General features: G+C 40.5%; 1 protein-coding gene across 1 annotated transcript in view; it reads right to left on the bottom strand.

Moving 5' to 3' along the window:
- Nucleotides 1-4,559: 4,559 nt before the first annotated feature.
- Nucleotides 4,560-17,705, bottom strand: part of SIK2 (salt-inducible kinase 2) — a gene marked incomplete at its 5' end in the record, with an annotated part of 46,503 nt that continues 33,357 nt past the window's right edge. The window contains 8 exons of the mRNA XM_009882441.1: nucleotides 4,560-5,148; nucleotides 6,765-6,856; nucleotides 7,538-7,651; nucleotides 8,709-8,872; nucleotides 9,053-9,334; nucleotides 10,066-10,294; nucleotides 13,579-13,743; nucleotides 16,174-16,326. Coding sequence (XP_009880743.1) covers nucleotides 4,560-5,148; nucleotides 6,765-6,856; nucleotides 7,538-7,651; nucleotides 8,709-8,872; nucleotides 9,053-9,334; nucleotides 10,066-10,294; nucleotides 13,579-13,743; nucleotides 16,174-16,326 — 1,788 coding nt within the window. The remainder of the gene's footprint in view (nucleotides 5,149-6,764; nucleotides 6,857-7,537; nucleotides 7,652-8,708; nucleotides 8,873-9,052; nucleotides 9,335-10,065; nucleotides 10,295-13,578; nucleotides 13,744-16,173; nucleotides 16,327-17,705) is intronic.

The raw sequence follows: 17,705 nt of genomic DNA, 5'->3' as shown, positions 1-17,705 counted from the left end.
AAATACAGACTTGTGGCAGTTGGTAGCATAACTAGCTCAGTAGGATCTAGCTGTAATTTACTGTTGCATGAGTAGCTTTCCAAAACTCTCTTAATTTAGAACAGTCAGTAAAACCCCTATGTGGTTACCAACACCTATTGCCAACCTATACAGTCCTGTACACCTATGGAAATAAAACCATTGTAAGTGACACTGCATGGTATAGTCACACCTATAGCATCGAATTGTACTAGTCCAATTGGGTTTTTATCAAGAATTAAATCAGTGGAAAGTATGCATGGTCCAGACAATGTAAGTAACTTTAAAAACCACTGTTCCTGTGCTATCCAGAATGGCTGTTAATAGGGACCTATCCTTTTTTTTTTGTTTGGTTTTTTTTTTTTTTGCAACCTTTTTCTCTACAGAAAAAAAGGAGCTTTAATTGAAAGCATTTAGGACAGTGCTTTTATTTGGGTCTCTATTTTGGTCGAGGAGTGTTGTTTTTCCCAGAAAAGAATTGATTTCATTTTTTGAGATTCGCCCATCCTGTCCCAAAATGTTTTGCATTGCTCAAACAAATCTTGTAGGGGATGTACAGAGAAGGAATATTTTTACAGGTAAAGATAATGTGGAAAACTAGAAAAGCAGGTAAGCAGATCTTCCTTGTGGACACTATCTCTTTTTAATTGCACTTGATGTAACAGGAGACAAACAAAAAAACTAACCTCAAGAAATTTTACAGTAACTCCGGAGTCTTGGGGAAAACTGTTTCACTAGCTTGTCTAAAAGAAAAATCTAATTTCTTTCTGTGAGGTAATAATTCTGAGCCTAAGTGGCTCCCTCTGTAAGTGCTTTATTCCAGTTGAATCCAGGCTGGTACTTGCCAGTGGAGCATGGGATGACATGATGGTATGTTGTGATTATGTTCCTCACGAAGTTATGATGGAGTCCCTCCGGCCATCCCCAAACTCCCATGCCCCTTTGCACAGTGGTCCTAGGCTTTAGCATTATATGACCAGCATTAAACTGCTTTTGTATCACCCATTGGATAGGGTATACTAATTAATGTGGAAAAACGTCAAAACTGATAGTATTTGAGAATAACTTTCCTCTTTCAAAGTCAAGGTAATACACCACTGAGAGATGACCTTCCCGGTGTCAAAGGCATGTACGCTCCTGAAGTGTTTGACATTCCATGGCATAGCAGATAGTAAAGAAATGCAGCTTTTTTCATTGAAGCTCTTAGAATGCTTTGTCCATTCATGTTTGCCTTCAAAAGTCAGTGCTATCTACTACGCCATGTATGTCAAAATGATAAGAAGCCAACTTCGGTCTAGAAAATCCAGCATTTGCAGTAGACTTTAATTTTCTTTTTTGTCATTTGTAGCTTGGTGCCTCAGAGCGAAAATAACCTCAGTATAATACATAAAGAGGCCGCTAAGAACACAAGAGGGGCAGGGGCTGCTTTAGCTCACTAGATATTTAAAAATCAAATGCACATATTCTTTATTTTGTATTAATACACTGTAATTGCTTTACAGAGTCCAGCGTATCAGTTACATGTAAGTACTACAGATGAACTTGCCAAACTGGAGCTCACAAAACTAGTGCATTTATCCCAAAGCAGAGACTAAACCCTCTAACTCCTTAAAAAAATACATTAAAGAACGTACCACACACACATATTGCACTTTTCTCCATATGAAATTTTTACCCCATATACATCACACCAAAGTCTCTTCAAAGGAGTCTGTAATACAAGATAATAAAGCTAATAATTACGCTAACAGTAGTGTCCACAGTTCTCTAATGTTAGACATAACAGATTTGAACAGAAAAAATGACTTTGAAGTAGTACGAAGTGGTACCCAATGGATACTCTGCCTTATTAGAAGGCATTAGAAGCCTTTTATTCTAATTGGCTTAAAGGAAATTACATGAAATGTTAAATATACTTTTGCTTGAGGGGAAGAGTCGGTCTAAAGTACATTAAAAAACACTGTAGCTTCCCCCTTACCAGCACTGCAAAGCTCAAATGAGCTTAGACTAGTTGGCACATCCTGATAAATGAATTGCAGAACTCAAGAACGGAACTATTTTTATCTTGGAGTCCTGAAATGTACAGTATCCTGGAGTTGGATGGGGAAGGAAGTGGTTATAGTTATGGAAGTAACCCAGTTCCTGGAGCAGAAGTACACCTGTCTCCATAGGTGTTGTGTGTCCCGTTAGCAGTTTTCACTGTGTAGTTCCTTGAGTGCTTGGTCAGATATTAAAATTCTAGAAAGTGTTTATTATGCTGTGGGGCAGGGAAGAAGAAATGAAAGGACAGGACTCTTTGTTTTCTTTTTTTTCCCCCCCCTAGTAGTGACATGCCTGGCCTGTTACGCCGCAGTATTTGTCAAGCTGTTTCCCTTCGGTAGTCACTTCAGGTGTCATAGGGTTTTCTGTGTTCCAGAGCTACAAAGTGTGTCAGATGAGTTTCCTTTTGAAAGAAACCACACAATATTTTTTTATCTCGGCTATTTAAAGTAGAGCTTTCTAGCCCTCTTTATCGTACATCACATAAGTAATGTATGGATGTGTTCCCTGTTCTTTAAACTCTCCTTTGCTGATGCCTTGAGAATTGCTGGTATCAGAGGTAGAAGCTGAGCACTTAGGGATTGAGTCCAGCTGCACAACTGGACCAGTATCACAGCAGGCTACATAGCAACAGGAGTTGCCTCTCTAATTGTAGTATACAAGAAGCAAGGTGCCTTCTGTCTATTGTTAAGCCCTTCCCTCCTTCTCACAACCTACAATGCAGTGACTAAAGTCCTCCTATTCCACGTTTAAATATGGTCTTATTGCTATAAATGCTGGCTGATAATCCACCTTTCTTACACCCTCATTATTTTTAGTATCAAAGACCTTAGCTCACCAAACTTTCCAGCACACAGTGGTGTTTTCTACATATGTGATCAGCACAGTTTCTCTACCATCCTTTGTGCTTTAATGAATCTGCAATTGTGCTTAATGTTTGCTCAGAAAAGGACTGAACTGTCTAGCTGTGAGCCTTGTTGGTCTGTCATCTTGTGATGTCTCACAATACTTAAAGGCTAGAGACAGAACCCAAACTAGAGATCTAAACTTCCTGCAGATTCCTAAACAATCCTCCTATGACTCGCATCTCATGACTGAAAGTTCTGGAGACACAACTCCTTGTTGAGTTTAGTATTTCTTGAAATGGTTGATACATCAACAGTTTGTGATGCTAAATATTGCTGTAATACTTTCAATGTTATATATACATAAGCAATCAAAACACTAAGAAAGTTAAACATTATGTTCCACATGGTGGAACGTGTGCTCTGAAGGGACTTTGGCTATAGCAAGGATATAAATGGGGTATTGTCTACTTTCTTCAGAAAAAAGCATATAGGCTGATAAAGAACTGAAAAAGGCACAGCACTATCACTTCACAGGGGTTTTTTTTAAGCTCATTGTTTTTATCCTTAAGTTCTAAAACCCTAAATAATTGTCCAAATATACAAAGCTCAAGAAACCACCAGCAACACATACTGCAAATTCAAAACACAGTTTGTTTGCTTGTTTTTAAAATGCAACAGAAGGACAGATGGATCCTTTCCAGTGACTGGAACTTCTCCAAGACAGAGCCCACCACAAAGGCCTCCTTGCAAAAGCAGTTGATTTCAAAAGCCACACAGGTAGATTTTTTTATTTTTATTTTTTTTTTCCAAATGCCATTGGCTGCAGGTCTTGATTTTTCTCATGGTATTTCTTACCTTCTTTCTCTCTGTTAGCTAATCCTTTATCCTTTAGTATTCTGATTCCCACCCAGAGGTCACTACAAACCACTGTGGTGCCCTGTGTCGGTTCCAGGTATCTTTTGACAAAGTCAAGATGTCACTTAACAGAGATCCAGAAGCTTCCCTTAGTGGCCAATTAAAAGTTCCTTGGCAGGCTTGAGAAATACTGTTTACTTGCTAGCAGGAGGAAGTGGAGGCTGTCTGAGATGCCTGGTGATCTCAGAGACTTATCGTGGAGTAGTTCCAGATCAGTAGCTTAACCAGCAATTGGATGCCAAAGTGCAACTCTCCTTTAATTCCATATCATGCTACTGTTTCAAGAGTCTTACAGTTGCCACCAGCACAGACCCAAATCTACCCTGAATTTCAATGAAAACTATTGCTTTTATTGCCAAGAAGTACAATACAATGTACACTTACTCTTGTTTCTCCAAGTGAATGTTAGACGAATGCTGACAAACTCCCCAATTTTTTTAGAAGGGGCTATTTCCTTCCTCTAAAATCCACTTTTCCTGCCTCCTTCTATGCAAACTAGTTCTTTGTGGGATGAGACTGCACTATCTGTTCTCTAGCCCCTGCCCACCAGCAAGAGGAGATAGTGGCCGCACGCTTCTCGCCACCTCCTGCTTTTCTTCCAGTGAGGTGGATTTTTAGTTCCCCTGTTAATTCAAGGGTTGACAAATTACCATGAACTTCGGGGTAGGAACAAAAAACAAGAATTCACATGCTTCTCCATCAGTCCTGTCTTCCACTCATGTTAGTCACCCCATGGTATTAGTTCACCAGGACATAGCCACTGTGCTGAGGATCTACAGTCTCCATCATTTCACAATCAAACAGTCCAGGCAATTCCGAGAGGGTTAATGCATCATAGTTTGACTGGGACTCATGAGGTGCTGAGCTGCTCTGGCTGTCAGGCAATGCTACACTGCTCTGTTGTGCTGGGTCCATGGAATACTGGCACTGGTCTGGGTAGTCTGGCTCAGAAGAGGTGACAACAGGCAATTCACAAGTCTCATATGAATATTGTAAGGACTGTGGTGGCTGCTGCACCTGGACTGGTGATGACAACCGTGATGAGCTGGTGATCTGTGAGGGTGGCAGTGGATCTAGCTGTACCTTCTGGTATTGGCTGAGGAAGGGGTCGTATTGCATTTGTTCTGAGGAAGGCTCCATCACAGGGCTCAGGGGCTGCTGCAGGCTAAACTGGGATGATGGCTGCTGTTGCTGTTGTTGTTGCTCCTCCTGGCATGAAAGTGGCAGTTGACTTGACCTTGGGTATGAGCTCTCAGCTATTTGCATTTGGTTAAAATAGGCCTGCAGCTGGGACTGCTTCTGGAGAAAGAGTCTCTTCTGATGCAGCCTGAATGAAGGACATAAAAGACAAAAATAATTGCTGTTTGAAGTGTTAAGGTGCTAGCATGAGTCCTGCGTGCTAGTCACTCAAACAGTTCCAGCAGGGAGTGAAGTACAGAACTGGAAAATTTGTGGGCAAGCTTGTTTATTAAACTTTACAGCAGACCAGAACCTTCACCTTTCAGCAAATGTGCAGAGGCTGAGTTTGTAGACCTCCTTTTGATAACCTTTTTAATCACGCAATGAATTTTTCCTGTGCAATAAAGTTAACCCCATGCATTGTTTAATTTTGTTTGCTAAGAATAAGATGCATTGTATTTGTATTTTAAGCCTGCTATTCACTGCTCTCTGGAACTTGGGAGCTCAAGACTTGAGTATTGCTGGCTACTAATGGAAATGAACTAAGTCTCCTTTCCCCCCAGTTCTTTTTCTCTGAACTGCACTGCTCCCTATGAACTTTTATGAAACTCCAGGTTTTTGACTCTTTACAAACAATAAGAATTTACAACACAATGCAAGGTTATAGCTACCCTTGACAAATTCCTGTGATAAGACAAAGTGGAGGTCTCCTGCCAGCCAATTCCCAGAGCATGCCGAAATAGGAAGCCTACTACTGAAGCAAGCCAACAGCATTCAGAAAATGCATCTATTGCTTCCCAGCTTATTTCTCTTTGCAGATTTTCTATTCTTAAAGAAGTACACCAAGCTGCTCTCGATACTGTTAATTAAGTTCTTGATTAGGATTAATCAACTCTACAGTTGTCAGGAGTGGCCATAAGCTAAAAAGTAGTTACAGATTGCATGCTTTCTTGAAATCAAGTAGCATTTTTATACCTCTGTTCCTCGGTCTTTTTATTCTAGACAGCATGTAGCTAGGTTGTTATTTTCCTTTCTCTTTCTGCGATTCTTTTGCAAAACCCAGGGCTAGTAACTGTCCTCAGTAGCTATCTTGCTTACTTGTTTGACCATTACCAAATGATGAGCTCACAGCCCTCTAATTTGGCAATTAAAATCTCACCTGCTACAATACATACAGTTACAAGGGGACACTTCAAATCTATTCACTCTTTACTGTAACTCATTCAGAGGAGTGTCACTTCTAAACTGATCTTATGTTACAAGAAAAAGCTGATTTACTTTACTGTAGAATTATTGGGTCACGGAAATGAGACAGGAAATACCTAAATGACTGCAGGGCTTCCCAGCAGGCAAAAACACATGATCCATGTTCTGACTTACGCTAAATACTGCAATATGTAGGTTATAAACAGTGGGTGGTTGGGAAGATGAGGGTGAAATTAAGTACAACAATGTAAGTAGTGCAGTAGCTTCCTCCTGTGCTTCTATACACCCATTGGCACTAAATGAAGCCTGCAGGTATTTGCAGTTTACCTGCACCCTAGTAGTGTTAGCTGACAAAGAGCTCGTAGCGCAGAAATTTATAAACACATGGCAGGACTGTTGTCCCTCTTTAAAATTTGCAAGGATACACTCCTCCTTTTAAAAGTGGAGCTCTCCTTTTTCAAAGAATTTCTAAATAGTCAAAGATTGTTCCAGATTTTTTTTTATTACTCTTGAGAGTAAGAATAAGTAACTTACCTGCATAGTTTGAAAGCTTCTTACCTGTGCTCCTGTAACTGCTGTTCCAGACTCCGGGGCAATTCTTTGCAGTACAGCTGGCAAGTATTCTGAGCTTTTGATAGTAGAGTAGGTTTCTGCAAGAAAAGCAGTGCTGTTTTAAATTGCATTTGATTTAATGCATTAGTCCAGAAAGCAAGTGAAAGAAGATTGTCTACCCTTATGACAGCGTAATTGCCCAGCCCCATTTTCAGAAGCTGTCAATAGATCTACTATCTAAAACATCAGCCACTACTGCTTATTGGCTTCTAACCCTTAGACAAAGAATATTCTTTCATGATAGACTGTACCATAAAAATCCACAGAAAGATTTCTTGCCAAGTGAAAGAGAAGCTGCAAGTTGGAGAAAAAGTTTTCTATAAACTAAAGCTGTATGAAAATTGGTTTAAAAAAAAAAGGGAGGGGGGGGGAACAGCAAGCCCTAGGGGGTCAGAAGTGGCTCCTCAGGTGCTGATGCATAATCTTTATGGGGTGCAACATAAGATAATCGGTATTCACTAACAGAACAGGTACTTCAAATTGCTCTAACAACACTATACGGTAACAGACTGAGTAGAAAACCAGCAGTAATATAGAATACTTTTTTGCATAATTAAGGTCAGTATCTCACAAAAGAAAAATACAGCATAATGTCAAATTCTGTTATTCTCTGCTAATTTAGCCTTTGACTGATTTTTCCTGAGTAATAAGATCTAAAAGGCTAGTCTGCTGTGTAGTAACAGCAGCTGTTTTAATTCAGTGGAGGGGACGTATGGTACCTGGAGCCTGTGTTGTAAGTACTGTGTTTCTAAGCTCTGCCGTCTGGATAGTAATGGGGGATGTGCACCATTAGGGAAAGCAGATGCAGCTTCCTGCTGCTGAGATGCTTCCTCCTGCAGAGAGAAGAGGAACAAGTTTCGTCCCCAGAAATGGCTTTTCTGCCTCAACCCTTTCTCTAAGGATTTCCCCTGACAGAGGTTTCATAGTTGCTATATGGACTGGTCTCTGGTGTCACTCACCACTTTCAATGCATGGTGAGGAACCTAAATTGCAAAACTTTGAACAATCTATACTGCAAAATGGTGAGGGCTTACATCTGTAACTAAAATGATATTATATAAAATGTATTTTCTGACTTGCCCTCTGAAATAGTAAATGTACAGGGTTAGAATACTGTCCAAACTCTGAATATGCTTTTGTGCAGCTCATTTCACAGCTTCAGAATGGAAGGCAAAAAGCTTTCAATAGTGGTAGAGAGAATACGCACAGAGTAGGCATCTCTAGCAAGCTGGAAAGTACTGACATGGGAGGGGAATGACTTGTTGTCATGAAAATACCATGAGTTTACATCAACTGAAAGATTCTTGTGAAAACAATACAACTTTGTGGTTGTCAGAACTGAAGTTTTCCAGCAGTGAGAAAGTAACAGCTGGAGCTTTAATAATAGCAGACTTCATCTGGAACACTAGGTGCTTACAGTGGGTGTGTACATCTTACCCATTTTATTCCTGGGGTTTAACAGAAGCTTATTATTCTGTTTGCTGTGACCTGTTCCATTTGAAACAAGTAACTAGGGAGCTGGTAGAAGCTTTTTAGCATTTCACTACGCAAATTGGGCTAACCGTTACCACTTGGCTTTTTCAGTTCTTACAATTATACCAGACCAACTCCAACAGGGAAAGATGCTATTGGCCTTCGTTAAATCCAAATCATCCTTCAGATTAAAAGCAATAACAAAATGTTGGATTCCAAAAGCTAACAAGGCCATCTCACTGATGCCATGAGGATGGTAAAGGCTAGCCTGCAAATTCTCATTCTCTATTCTGCAGAACACAGAAAGGAGAAGAGGGAACTTGATTTGTAAATTCTCTCGTCTCAGATCTCCAGAATCCTCATCAGTCCCAAAGCATTAACACCTGAAAGATGGAGCTTGATTTCTGGTTTAAGTACCTGCGGAGGACTATTAATGAGGTCCTGCAACTGGGTGGCAGTTGATGACAGAGAAGGTTCTTCTTCTGATCCCATCTGTTCATACAGCAACTGGACTTTATTCAGTTCCAGTATTCCTTTGGTTCTTGCCAGATTCTGGAGGTGCTGTCTAAATGCTACAATTCCTGGAGAAGAGTTGAGCAAAACCCTTGTCAGAAAATCAGTTAATTTGTATCTGGTTAGCACAGCAAATGTGAGATAAGCTGAGTAACAACTAAGTCACAAGGTGGCTTGGTGCTTCTGTGTCGGGAGTACATTTCCTACCGTGTCTAGATATAAAGTGTCATGACAATAGTTAGAATTACCTTGTGTGAGGGATGTGTCAGAAGCTCTGCGCCCCTCTCGGAAACTGACAGGAGAGCGGTTGTGGGTCTCTCGCTTTTGGGAGGCAAGTGCTTGCATGGCTGGATTGGCAGGTCTCAGACCTATGAAAGGTGTCATTCTGGGTGCTTGTTGGTTAGTTAGCACCATTTCTTTCAGGGAAGGGGTGTCTTCCAGGAATTTAATATCTCTCTGAATAGATCCCATGTCATACTCTGAATCAATACTGCCCAGAGATGAGTTTTCATCCAATGAGTAGACTTTACCTGTGACAAAAAACAAAAGCCAGAAAAGGAAAGTGCAGCAGTAATTTAGCAAAGCAAAGGAAGTGCCTCAGGCTGAAGCTACTTCGTCCAACAGTGACTGTCTTAGAGGAAATAAAACAAAAATCAAGATTCATAAAGTAATTGTAATGTAATGCTTGCAGTACAAGAATGGGGATTTGCTAGTGGTTTTTACATTATCGCAGCGATGAGATGCTAGGCAGGTGATGTTCACTGGCACGTCTGGCAAGTGTGCAGGTTTTGTTGCTTCTCCCACCCCCGTAGATAATCCTGAGAAGATTGTAGCCTGAGCTGAAAGGCTTGGTCATCTTGCTGGTTTTGGAATGTCTGAGAATCCAGAGGTGTTTTTTTTCCCCACTGTCCTCTGTCAGCACATCTTTAGGGGATGAACGATTTGGGGACTCCTAGTTATGTGAAAAAGAACAAGCCAACTTGCCAGACTTTACCAGTTGCTATTGGGGTTGTACATGACTGTAGCCAGCTGTATATTCGCTGTGTTGGTTTTATATTGTCTGTACAGCAGGTTTTGAGGTGTTTTGTTATGTTTTCTTTTTTTCCCCTTTGGCCTTTATAGCAAATGCTAAGTAACAAAACCAAGAAACTCTGTCTTGTGCTTGTCACTTTTAAAACCTAGTGTTTTTCATCCTGGGCTTATTAGATTGAGTGCTGAGAGCAGGAAATGAGCTTTGAGATGTCTGTGCTAATTTCTGTACCTGTGCCTGGCATCATCACCAGCTGGTTGGTAACTTCCGCCAGAGTGTGACGTCGCTTCCCACAGCGAGCTGCTTGGAGGGCTGCAAACGCCTGTGCAGGGTCATCTTCTGACTCGCCTTCTGTCTCTATTCCTTCATCAATAGAAGTTTCCATCATGCTGGTGGGCAGTGATTGGCATCCTTTCCTAATCACTGCAGGGGGTACAGGATCTAGCAGGCAGCCGTTTACCTAAATGGCACAAGGAGAAGATGGACAGCTTTCAATTATGTGCACAGAGCATTGCCCCAAAGTGCAAGAGATGTCTGTCTATCATGTAGACTGAAAGCAGCTTGGATATTTAAATTGCATGCACCTCCCTATAGTCTACTGAGATAAGTAAGACTTGTTAAGAATTGCACATGACAAATAAATCCCTCCAGGTAGGATCACCACTGACATTCTCTTAGTACTCAGCTCCCTAAATGGAAATACTTATATTTACAGTACTTACAGTACTATGTTCTCCAGGGCTGCCTTTTTTTTTTTTTTAATTTTAAGTTACTAAAAACCTTTGCCAGCTTAGTCACAAATACAAAATATTTATGGAATGCATAATATTATTGTTTCCCCTTACTATACCTACCCTGCTCATTTATCACGCTCAGATAAGGACCATGACTAAAATAGTCTTGTATTTAATTCTGCGGCATTCTTGCAGAGCTGTGTTCAAGAATAATACAATAAATGCACCCTTTCCAGCAAAAGTCCATTCAATTCATGGTGCTCCTCTGCAAACAAAGGTTGCCTAGAGATGCTGTGGAATCCCCCTCCTTGGAATTGCTCAACTTGATAAAGCTCTGAGCAACTTCATCTAGCTTTGAAGTTAGACCTGCTTTTAGCAGGAGGTTGGACTAGAGGGCCTTTAGAGGTACCTTTCCAACCTAAAATACTCCTAGGATTTTCATTCTGTTTTTATTTACCAAATCAGTTTGTACCTTCTGTACTTTAACTAATTCTTTGCCATATGCAACTACTTGGGTTTTGAGGGCCAGAGCTTGCATGTCATGCAGTTTTGTGGTGGGTATTGTGTTCTGAAATACCTCAGAAGCTCTAATTAGTGTCCTGTTGCACAAGTCACTCCTACTGTTTGGAAGGATCAGTTTGGGTAAAATATGAGTGAAACAACAGACTCATTTAGCATAAAACCTGGCACTGCTACAGGTGATTTTATGTAAAATTGTTGATGAACCATTCCTGAATGTTCTTCAAGGCTCTTTGGTATTTTGAAAGCAAAAGAAGTGTGTCTGGAAAAGAAGCTTCACTCCATATTAACAGTAGCTTTTAACAAATGGTCTTGCAAGCAGACTATATGGTGGTACTCTAGGAAAATATTTAAAGTGGTATCAAGAAATAGCTATAAATATTTTGAGTATCAGTAAAATAATGATGCTTGCACAGAAAAATTTTGGGTCTGCTGCCTGCCTGTATTTTAATTTAATGGGTTAATTTCTTGCACACATTACTTTCCATTTGTGACTTTCCCATTCAAATGCCTTATACTGATCTGGCAGCAAAAGTACTGGAAAGACTATTTAGTGAACTGCTTGAAAGGAAAAAGAGAACCAATACCATGTGGGCAGTTGGCCCTCTGGAGGTTACCATGGCACATGGATCAGAGCTTGGAAGCCTTTAGTGGATGTGTTCCTATAATACTTGAGACACCGAATATTCCCAAGTCAATTATGATTTGACACCTCACTGAAGTAACCATTTATTGATCTACTCTGGCTAAACTGCACCGATAAAAGGGGAATGCAAAATAAAGTTTGAAATGTTGACTTCCAAATGTCTTTGAAACGCTTTTTGCCTTCCAGCTGTAACAGACCACACAAGGAGTCACTTAAAACAGTGATGAGAACCAGGGTCACACTCTTAGTGTTGGTAACTAACCAGTAGGTGAGCAATAAAAGCTTCAAAACTGCAAGCATGGAATCAAAACCCTAGCTAGCACCAGGGAAAATACAATATGCTGAAATTAAAGTTAGAATGCGATGTGATATATGAGAGAACAGAAGTTTCATGAAAAGAATAATAATAATATATTTCATCAACATAATTCTATTAAGCTACTTCCCCTTCCTCACAAAAGCTCTAACTGCCAACTCCCATGGATTTCATTTATGCTTTGCTACCCTGCAGAGTATTGTCACAGACCTCAAAGTTGTGTGGCAAAATAGATCAGACTGTAGCTCCCTTGAGAGAGTTAAGCTGTAACCATACATTTGTAAGGCTGTGGAGCCGCGCATCCTATTAGTTGAGTTCAATTAAGTCTCTTAACTGTGGAGGTGTGGAAAGCTTACACTAAGTCTTCCGGTCTGATTACAGGAAACAAAACCCATTAGATGGAGCTGCAATTTTACATGGTCTCCAGTGAACATTGTACAGACATTCCTAGTTACAGAAATGGCCTAGCTGAGAACTGCTATGATCTATCTGAAGTGCTGCAGTTCTAACAGTTTTTGACCATCCGAAGGTCTTGCTGGCTATTTACCATTCAACAAAAAAATAACAAAAATGTAACTATTTTTGCTGTCTTATTATGAAATTGACAGAGATATGGGATTTTAAGTACATGGTATTTTAATCACTTTAGCTGGCAATGGAAGCTTATGGTTAGGGTTCCGTGATACCTTCCTGTTCTCATTTGTCTGAATTTTTAGAAAAGTAGCTCAATAGGTTACTCTGGATCCTCAGCAGTGTATTAGAAGCTGTGTATGACGAGTCTTCAAGGCTCTTAAAAATATATTTGAGAAGAAAAAGAAAAAAAACCCCACTTTTGTAGGTTGATTTTTCTTTTGCAAATGACTGTGTGGTAAGATTGAATGTAAGCAAAGAACACTAGAGGCAGATGAGCGATCAAAGACAGACACGACTATTCAAAATTATGTGCAAGAGAGAAGTAGAAAAAGAATCTGGAATACCTAGAACTCTGACACTCAGAGAATACTTAAATTTAGAGAAAAAGGTACAATGTGTTTTGTCCAGCTAGTACAAGAAATTTATAAATCAAGTATTTAGATACTAAAGGTCTCTGTATTTGACTTGCTGTCTATCCTGAGAGGTTATCCAGGAATGAGAACTTGCAGAAGACCAGAGTTTTGGGGACAGCATACGCTACAGAGTAACTGCCTGGGAGCAGGTTGAGAACATCAGGTCTTTGAGTAAAAAGCTACTGAAAGCAGAGGGAAGCAGCAGGGTTCTCCAGCTCAGCAAGCGTGAAAACACAGGAGGCGTGCTAAGGTCAATGAAGTGACATTAGTTTGGATTAGCAAATGCGCTGGCCCTGACTCCACAGTGCTTTGCGCTAGGATGATGAACTCTACCCTGTCAGGAGGAACTGATCTTCAATTCCTTACTGAAAAGCTACAGCTACTGCCACTAGCTGTGTTTTACTAGGCAGTAATTGCAAAGGCAACAATCTCTTTTAGCCTTAATGATTTTTGACAAAACAGTAGGGTGATTTTAAGCTGTACCTTTGGTGTCTCAACTCTTTCTTCCTCCATGAATGCTGTCTCTCCCTGGCAGTTGGATGGAGGGAATGAAAAGGCTTCTGCTCCTGAAGCTGAGGGAATACCTGGAGACTGCAACAACCTTGCATTTTGTGAATGCAAGTTAACTGAGGGTACCACAGCTTGTGCCTAAAAAAGATTTTAAGAACTCCAAACCAGAGCAATTTTAGGTAGAAAGCAACATTCAAAGTCACAAATTAAATAGAAGCAATACCTAACCCATTTCCAAAACACGAGAAATATAAGATTTATTTCCTCATTCTTGATGAATTACAGAGTCTTTAGACTTTAAAAAAAGCACCACCCCCCAAAATACAAACACACACCAAACCCCAAACATCATTAAGCTAGCTCCTTATTGAAGCTGAGTGCTTACTAGTAAAGACAGTGTTTGGGACCCTTTGGTGCCCTGCATCTTCTGACATGCTAGAATTCCTTTTTATATTCAGTACACAACCCCTTAATATTACCATGAAGGATAGGGCAAGTTTCAATGACTTCTAACACACCGATTCCTGTAGGAAAAAGCATGAGAAAGAATAGAGCAGGCTGGATCTGAAATAAGGTATATTAACAGAGGGAGCACTGTGCCTCAGGGAAGGCAAGCATGGCACAATTAGTAAAACAGTGGTTTTCACTGTTTCTTAATCCTAATTTCCTAAAGTGCAGTATCCACACAACTTGCCTGTCTAAAATGAAACAAGCAGCCTTATACAGGAGCCTGTGGTGCCACCATGTGTGAAAACAAATTATCTTATTACTTAAGATAACTGCAAGATTGCTTGCAGTCCTGAGAAAAAAGTGGTAATCTGGCTATAAAGTACAAAAATTGAGTACAATAAGGAACTATCTTCTAGGAGATTTTTTTCTTCCTCCTTGTTCATCTGTCTCCACCTGCTTTTAATACATCTTATAATTAATAATCTGCTTTTGAATACTGCATCTTTCTATCATAGCTGGTTTTAATCTTTGTCAGTCATATTATGCCCGGACCTGTGTTTTCACAGCTGAAGCAATTTGGCTTTCATTTCAACAGAATCGAAAACCAAATAGTGTCTTGCTGCCTCAAGCAAAAAAGGAGCAGCGTGGTTGTGATTCCTCCCGGAAGTGAAGTCTGGGCCCTTGTTCCATACAGCATCAATACAGTACCTAGGAGGCTGTGAACTTGAGAGAATATTTACTTGAGACCACAATAAGTGTGAGTCATCTTAGGCCAAGTCTTTCATGTTTCCAGTTATGCATTAATAGAAATCAAAAGCTGTACAAAGGCTGTGTATCTTAATGAAACAAAAGAACATCTAAAAACATCTGAGAATTATTGCAGTAAGACACGATAAACTGTACATGACCTTTTTGAAGAAAATTACTAGGGAAGAAGCAGACTGAATAGCCTTAGAGCCTGTGCTGAATCAGTCAGTGTAATTAGAGAGGATACTAAGTGGACAGCCTTCCACAGTGGAAGGGCTAGCACCAGATGTAAGGAGCACCCAGAATTGCCCTTGATAAAGTACATGTGACATCCTTAAGACTTCAATCAATTAGTCAGTCATCACATTGGCTCTATGCACATGGAAGTTTTGCAGCCATCCTGCAAAGTCTGCCATGAAATTGGACTCTTGCTGGGTCACAGGAGGAAAAAGTGGTGAAAATCTTAAAACAAATTACATTATTTAGGAACAAATCTCTGAGTCTTGAGCCATTAAGAGTCTCGTGACAATGATATTTTTATCGGGTACTTAAGATACCACAGTGAATTGGCATCTTAACCTGACAGGTTGATCCTAATATTTTCTTTAGGTTCCCTCTTTACTATTCTTTGTCGTGCTTCATTTCATGGGAGACAGAAAGCGTATCTAGAGAACAGCAGGGGATAAAGTCATTTTATTTTCAACAGGTCCCTTTAGAGTGACTATGTTTAAAACACTAAGTAGCGCCTGCATGCTTTTAGCCCCCATGCTAGCACAGCTCTCCATAAATTCACCAGCTTGTTTGTCAGTCACATTAAAGATACTCCAAGTGTTGCACAGTCTCCAGAAATGGTATGGCTCTAACATTTTAACCCATGACTTCCCAGCAAAAGACTTAAAAGTCTCAAAAATGGAAGTGTTCCAATTAGAAGCACAAGCACAGTACTTTCCCTTTAACTGGGAAATAAACTGGGAGTTAAGGTAAAACCATGCAGATACTCATTAAAGCCAAAACCACTGTTTGCATTTTGGGCTTCAGAATGCAGTCAACCTCCCTTTCTCATTTAAAGCTTATCCAGTCCCCTCCAAAATCCTCTTTCTTTTCTCTCCCTCCTCCCTCCCCCGCCAGGGGTGGGCACGAGGTAGCAGGAGCGGTTGTAGGAGACATGCCAGACAACTGATTCATCATCATACAGTTCTGACAGGAAGCAAATCCAAAAAAGTCTTTCCAAAATGATGCTGCCAGTCCACATACTACAGAAATCAGAAAATAGCAATTGATTCCAAGTGAATCTATGTAGAAACACCATTTTGAGAGAGAAGAATGTCTTGAACAGCCTTAAGCCCAGCTCTGCTAGGAGTGAGACCTTACCTTGGCTACAGTCTGCTCAGCGATGGTACTTGGCCGTCGCTGACGAGCATCAACTCTCTGTTCCACGGGGAAGCTGCTTCGATGTGATTTGAGTCTTTCCACTAACAAGTAATAGATAGCAGCAAAGTGATTGTAACTCTTGTCCTGCAGAGACTGAAAAAGAGAAGTACTAAGTGCCAAATATGCATTATGCTTTATGTTCTATGAGACCAGGAAGAGGCAGAAGAAAGAATTACCATCGGGGGTGTGTGTGGGATTAAGAGTCAGTGGGGTAGGCAAACATTGTTCTGAATTGAGAAAGTTTCAAACCAGAGTGCCAAGCAAAGAAGAGCATCAACCTTAGTTAGTGGCAAGCTCACAAGAGCTTTTTATGTTCTGGGCTGCAATATTACTTGTAACTAACATTCAGGTGCTACTCTGAACCCTCAAAGATTTGAATCTGGAGAAGGGACTGAACTCCACGAGCTCCAAAATATATTGTCTGTTCCAAGGTACTAAAAACAATGGGGAACTAAGCCTTGGCAAAGTAGAGAACCCAGCCTCTTCTAGCATAAAGTGCTCACACTGCCAACCTCCACAATGGTTCAAGGTATCAACCATCCTAAAGGAAATTATTGTGTTAACTCCAGAGGGAGTCTTAGCGTTTATGTTTGGTAAGAAACACGATTTGGGATTGGACAGACATTCAGCTGCTTACTGCCTTTATGGTCCTTTTTGAATTTCATTTTCCACCCTCTCAGAAGTTCAAAATAAATTTACTTTCAATTCTGATTTCCCTTCCTCTCTCTCCATTTGAGAAGTAATGACTTATCCAACCCCATCCAGGAAATATAACAACGTGGAATCTAGTAAGACTCCTTTATTTTACTTCTGTGCTTAAGAATCAACTTAGCTAACAATTCTCTAGAAATGACCAATTGTAAGCAGCAGCAAGTATCACCATTTTAACAGGCAGCCCTAACGGGCTACCATTTTCTACATTGCGCATGCTGTATTTCTACGTGCCCTATAGCTTAAAGCAATTGTAACAAAATCTTGTTAAATGTGTGCTTGCTTAAATTAAAGTAAATAGTTAATACACTGAAAGAACAGTACCTACTCCTGGGACGTGTGAGCAGAACACATTATTCTTTTTGATGGGTTCTAATTTGGATTTCTGACACAGAGGAGTATCTTTTCTCTCACGGTGCTGCCTTTTCATTGATGTGTTTTCCTCCATAGGCAAAGGATGCCTTGGACTGGAATAGCTGGGTGCGGCCAGTCAGCATAAGGCACACATGTGAAATTGTCTGTGGGCATACTGCACAATGATTTCCCTGCAGTTTGCATAACAGACACTTTCTCTCCACCAGGGATGATCCTTAGGAAACTTTCTAGAGGGATGTCCCTCCTCTTCCTGGATCAATCTGCTGGCACAGACTGAGACATCGGTAGGACAAGGAGGCAGCAGCACAGCTTGTTTAATGTGTTTACCCTTGCTGGGGTCTGACCTGGTACAATATACCACCAGTTGTTTTGTTTGTTCCCCCCCC

Source organism: Charadrius vociferus, unplaced genomic scaffold (genome assembly GCF_000708025.1).
Source record: "Charadrius vociferus isolate BGI_N301 unplaced genomic scaffold, ASM70802v2 scaffold1413, whole genome shotgun sequence".
NCBI classification, from domain to species: domain Eukaryota; kingdom Metazoa; phylum Chordata; class Aves; order Charadriiformes; family Charadriidae; genus Charadrius; species Charadrius vociferus.
Note: the sequence above shows the minus strand (reverse complement) of the source record. Positions and strands in the feature narration are given on the sequence as shown.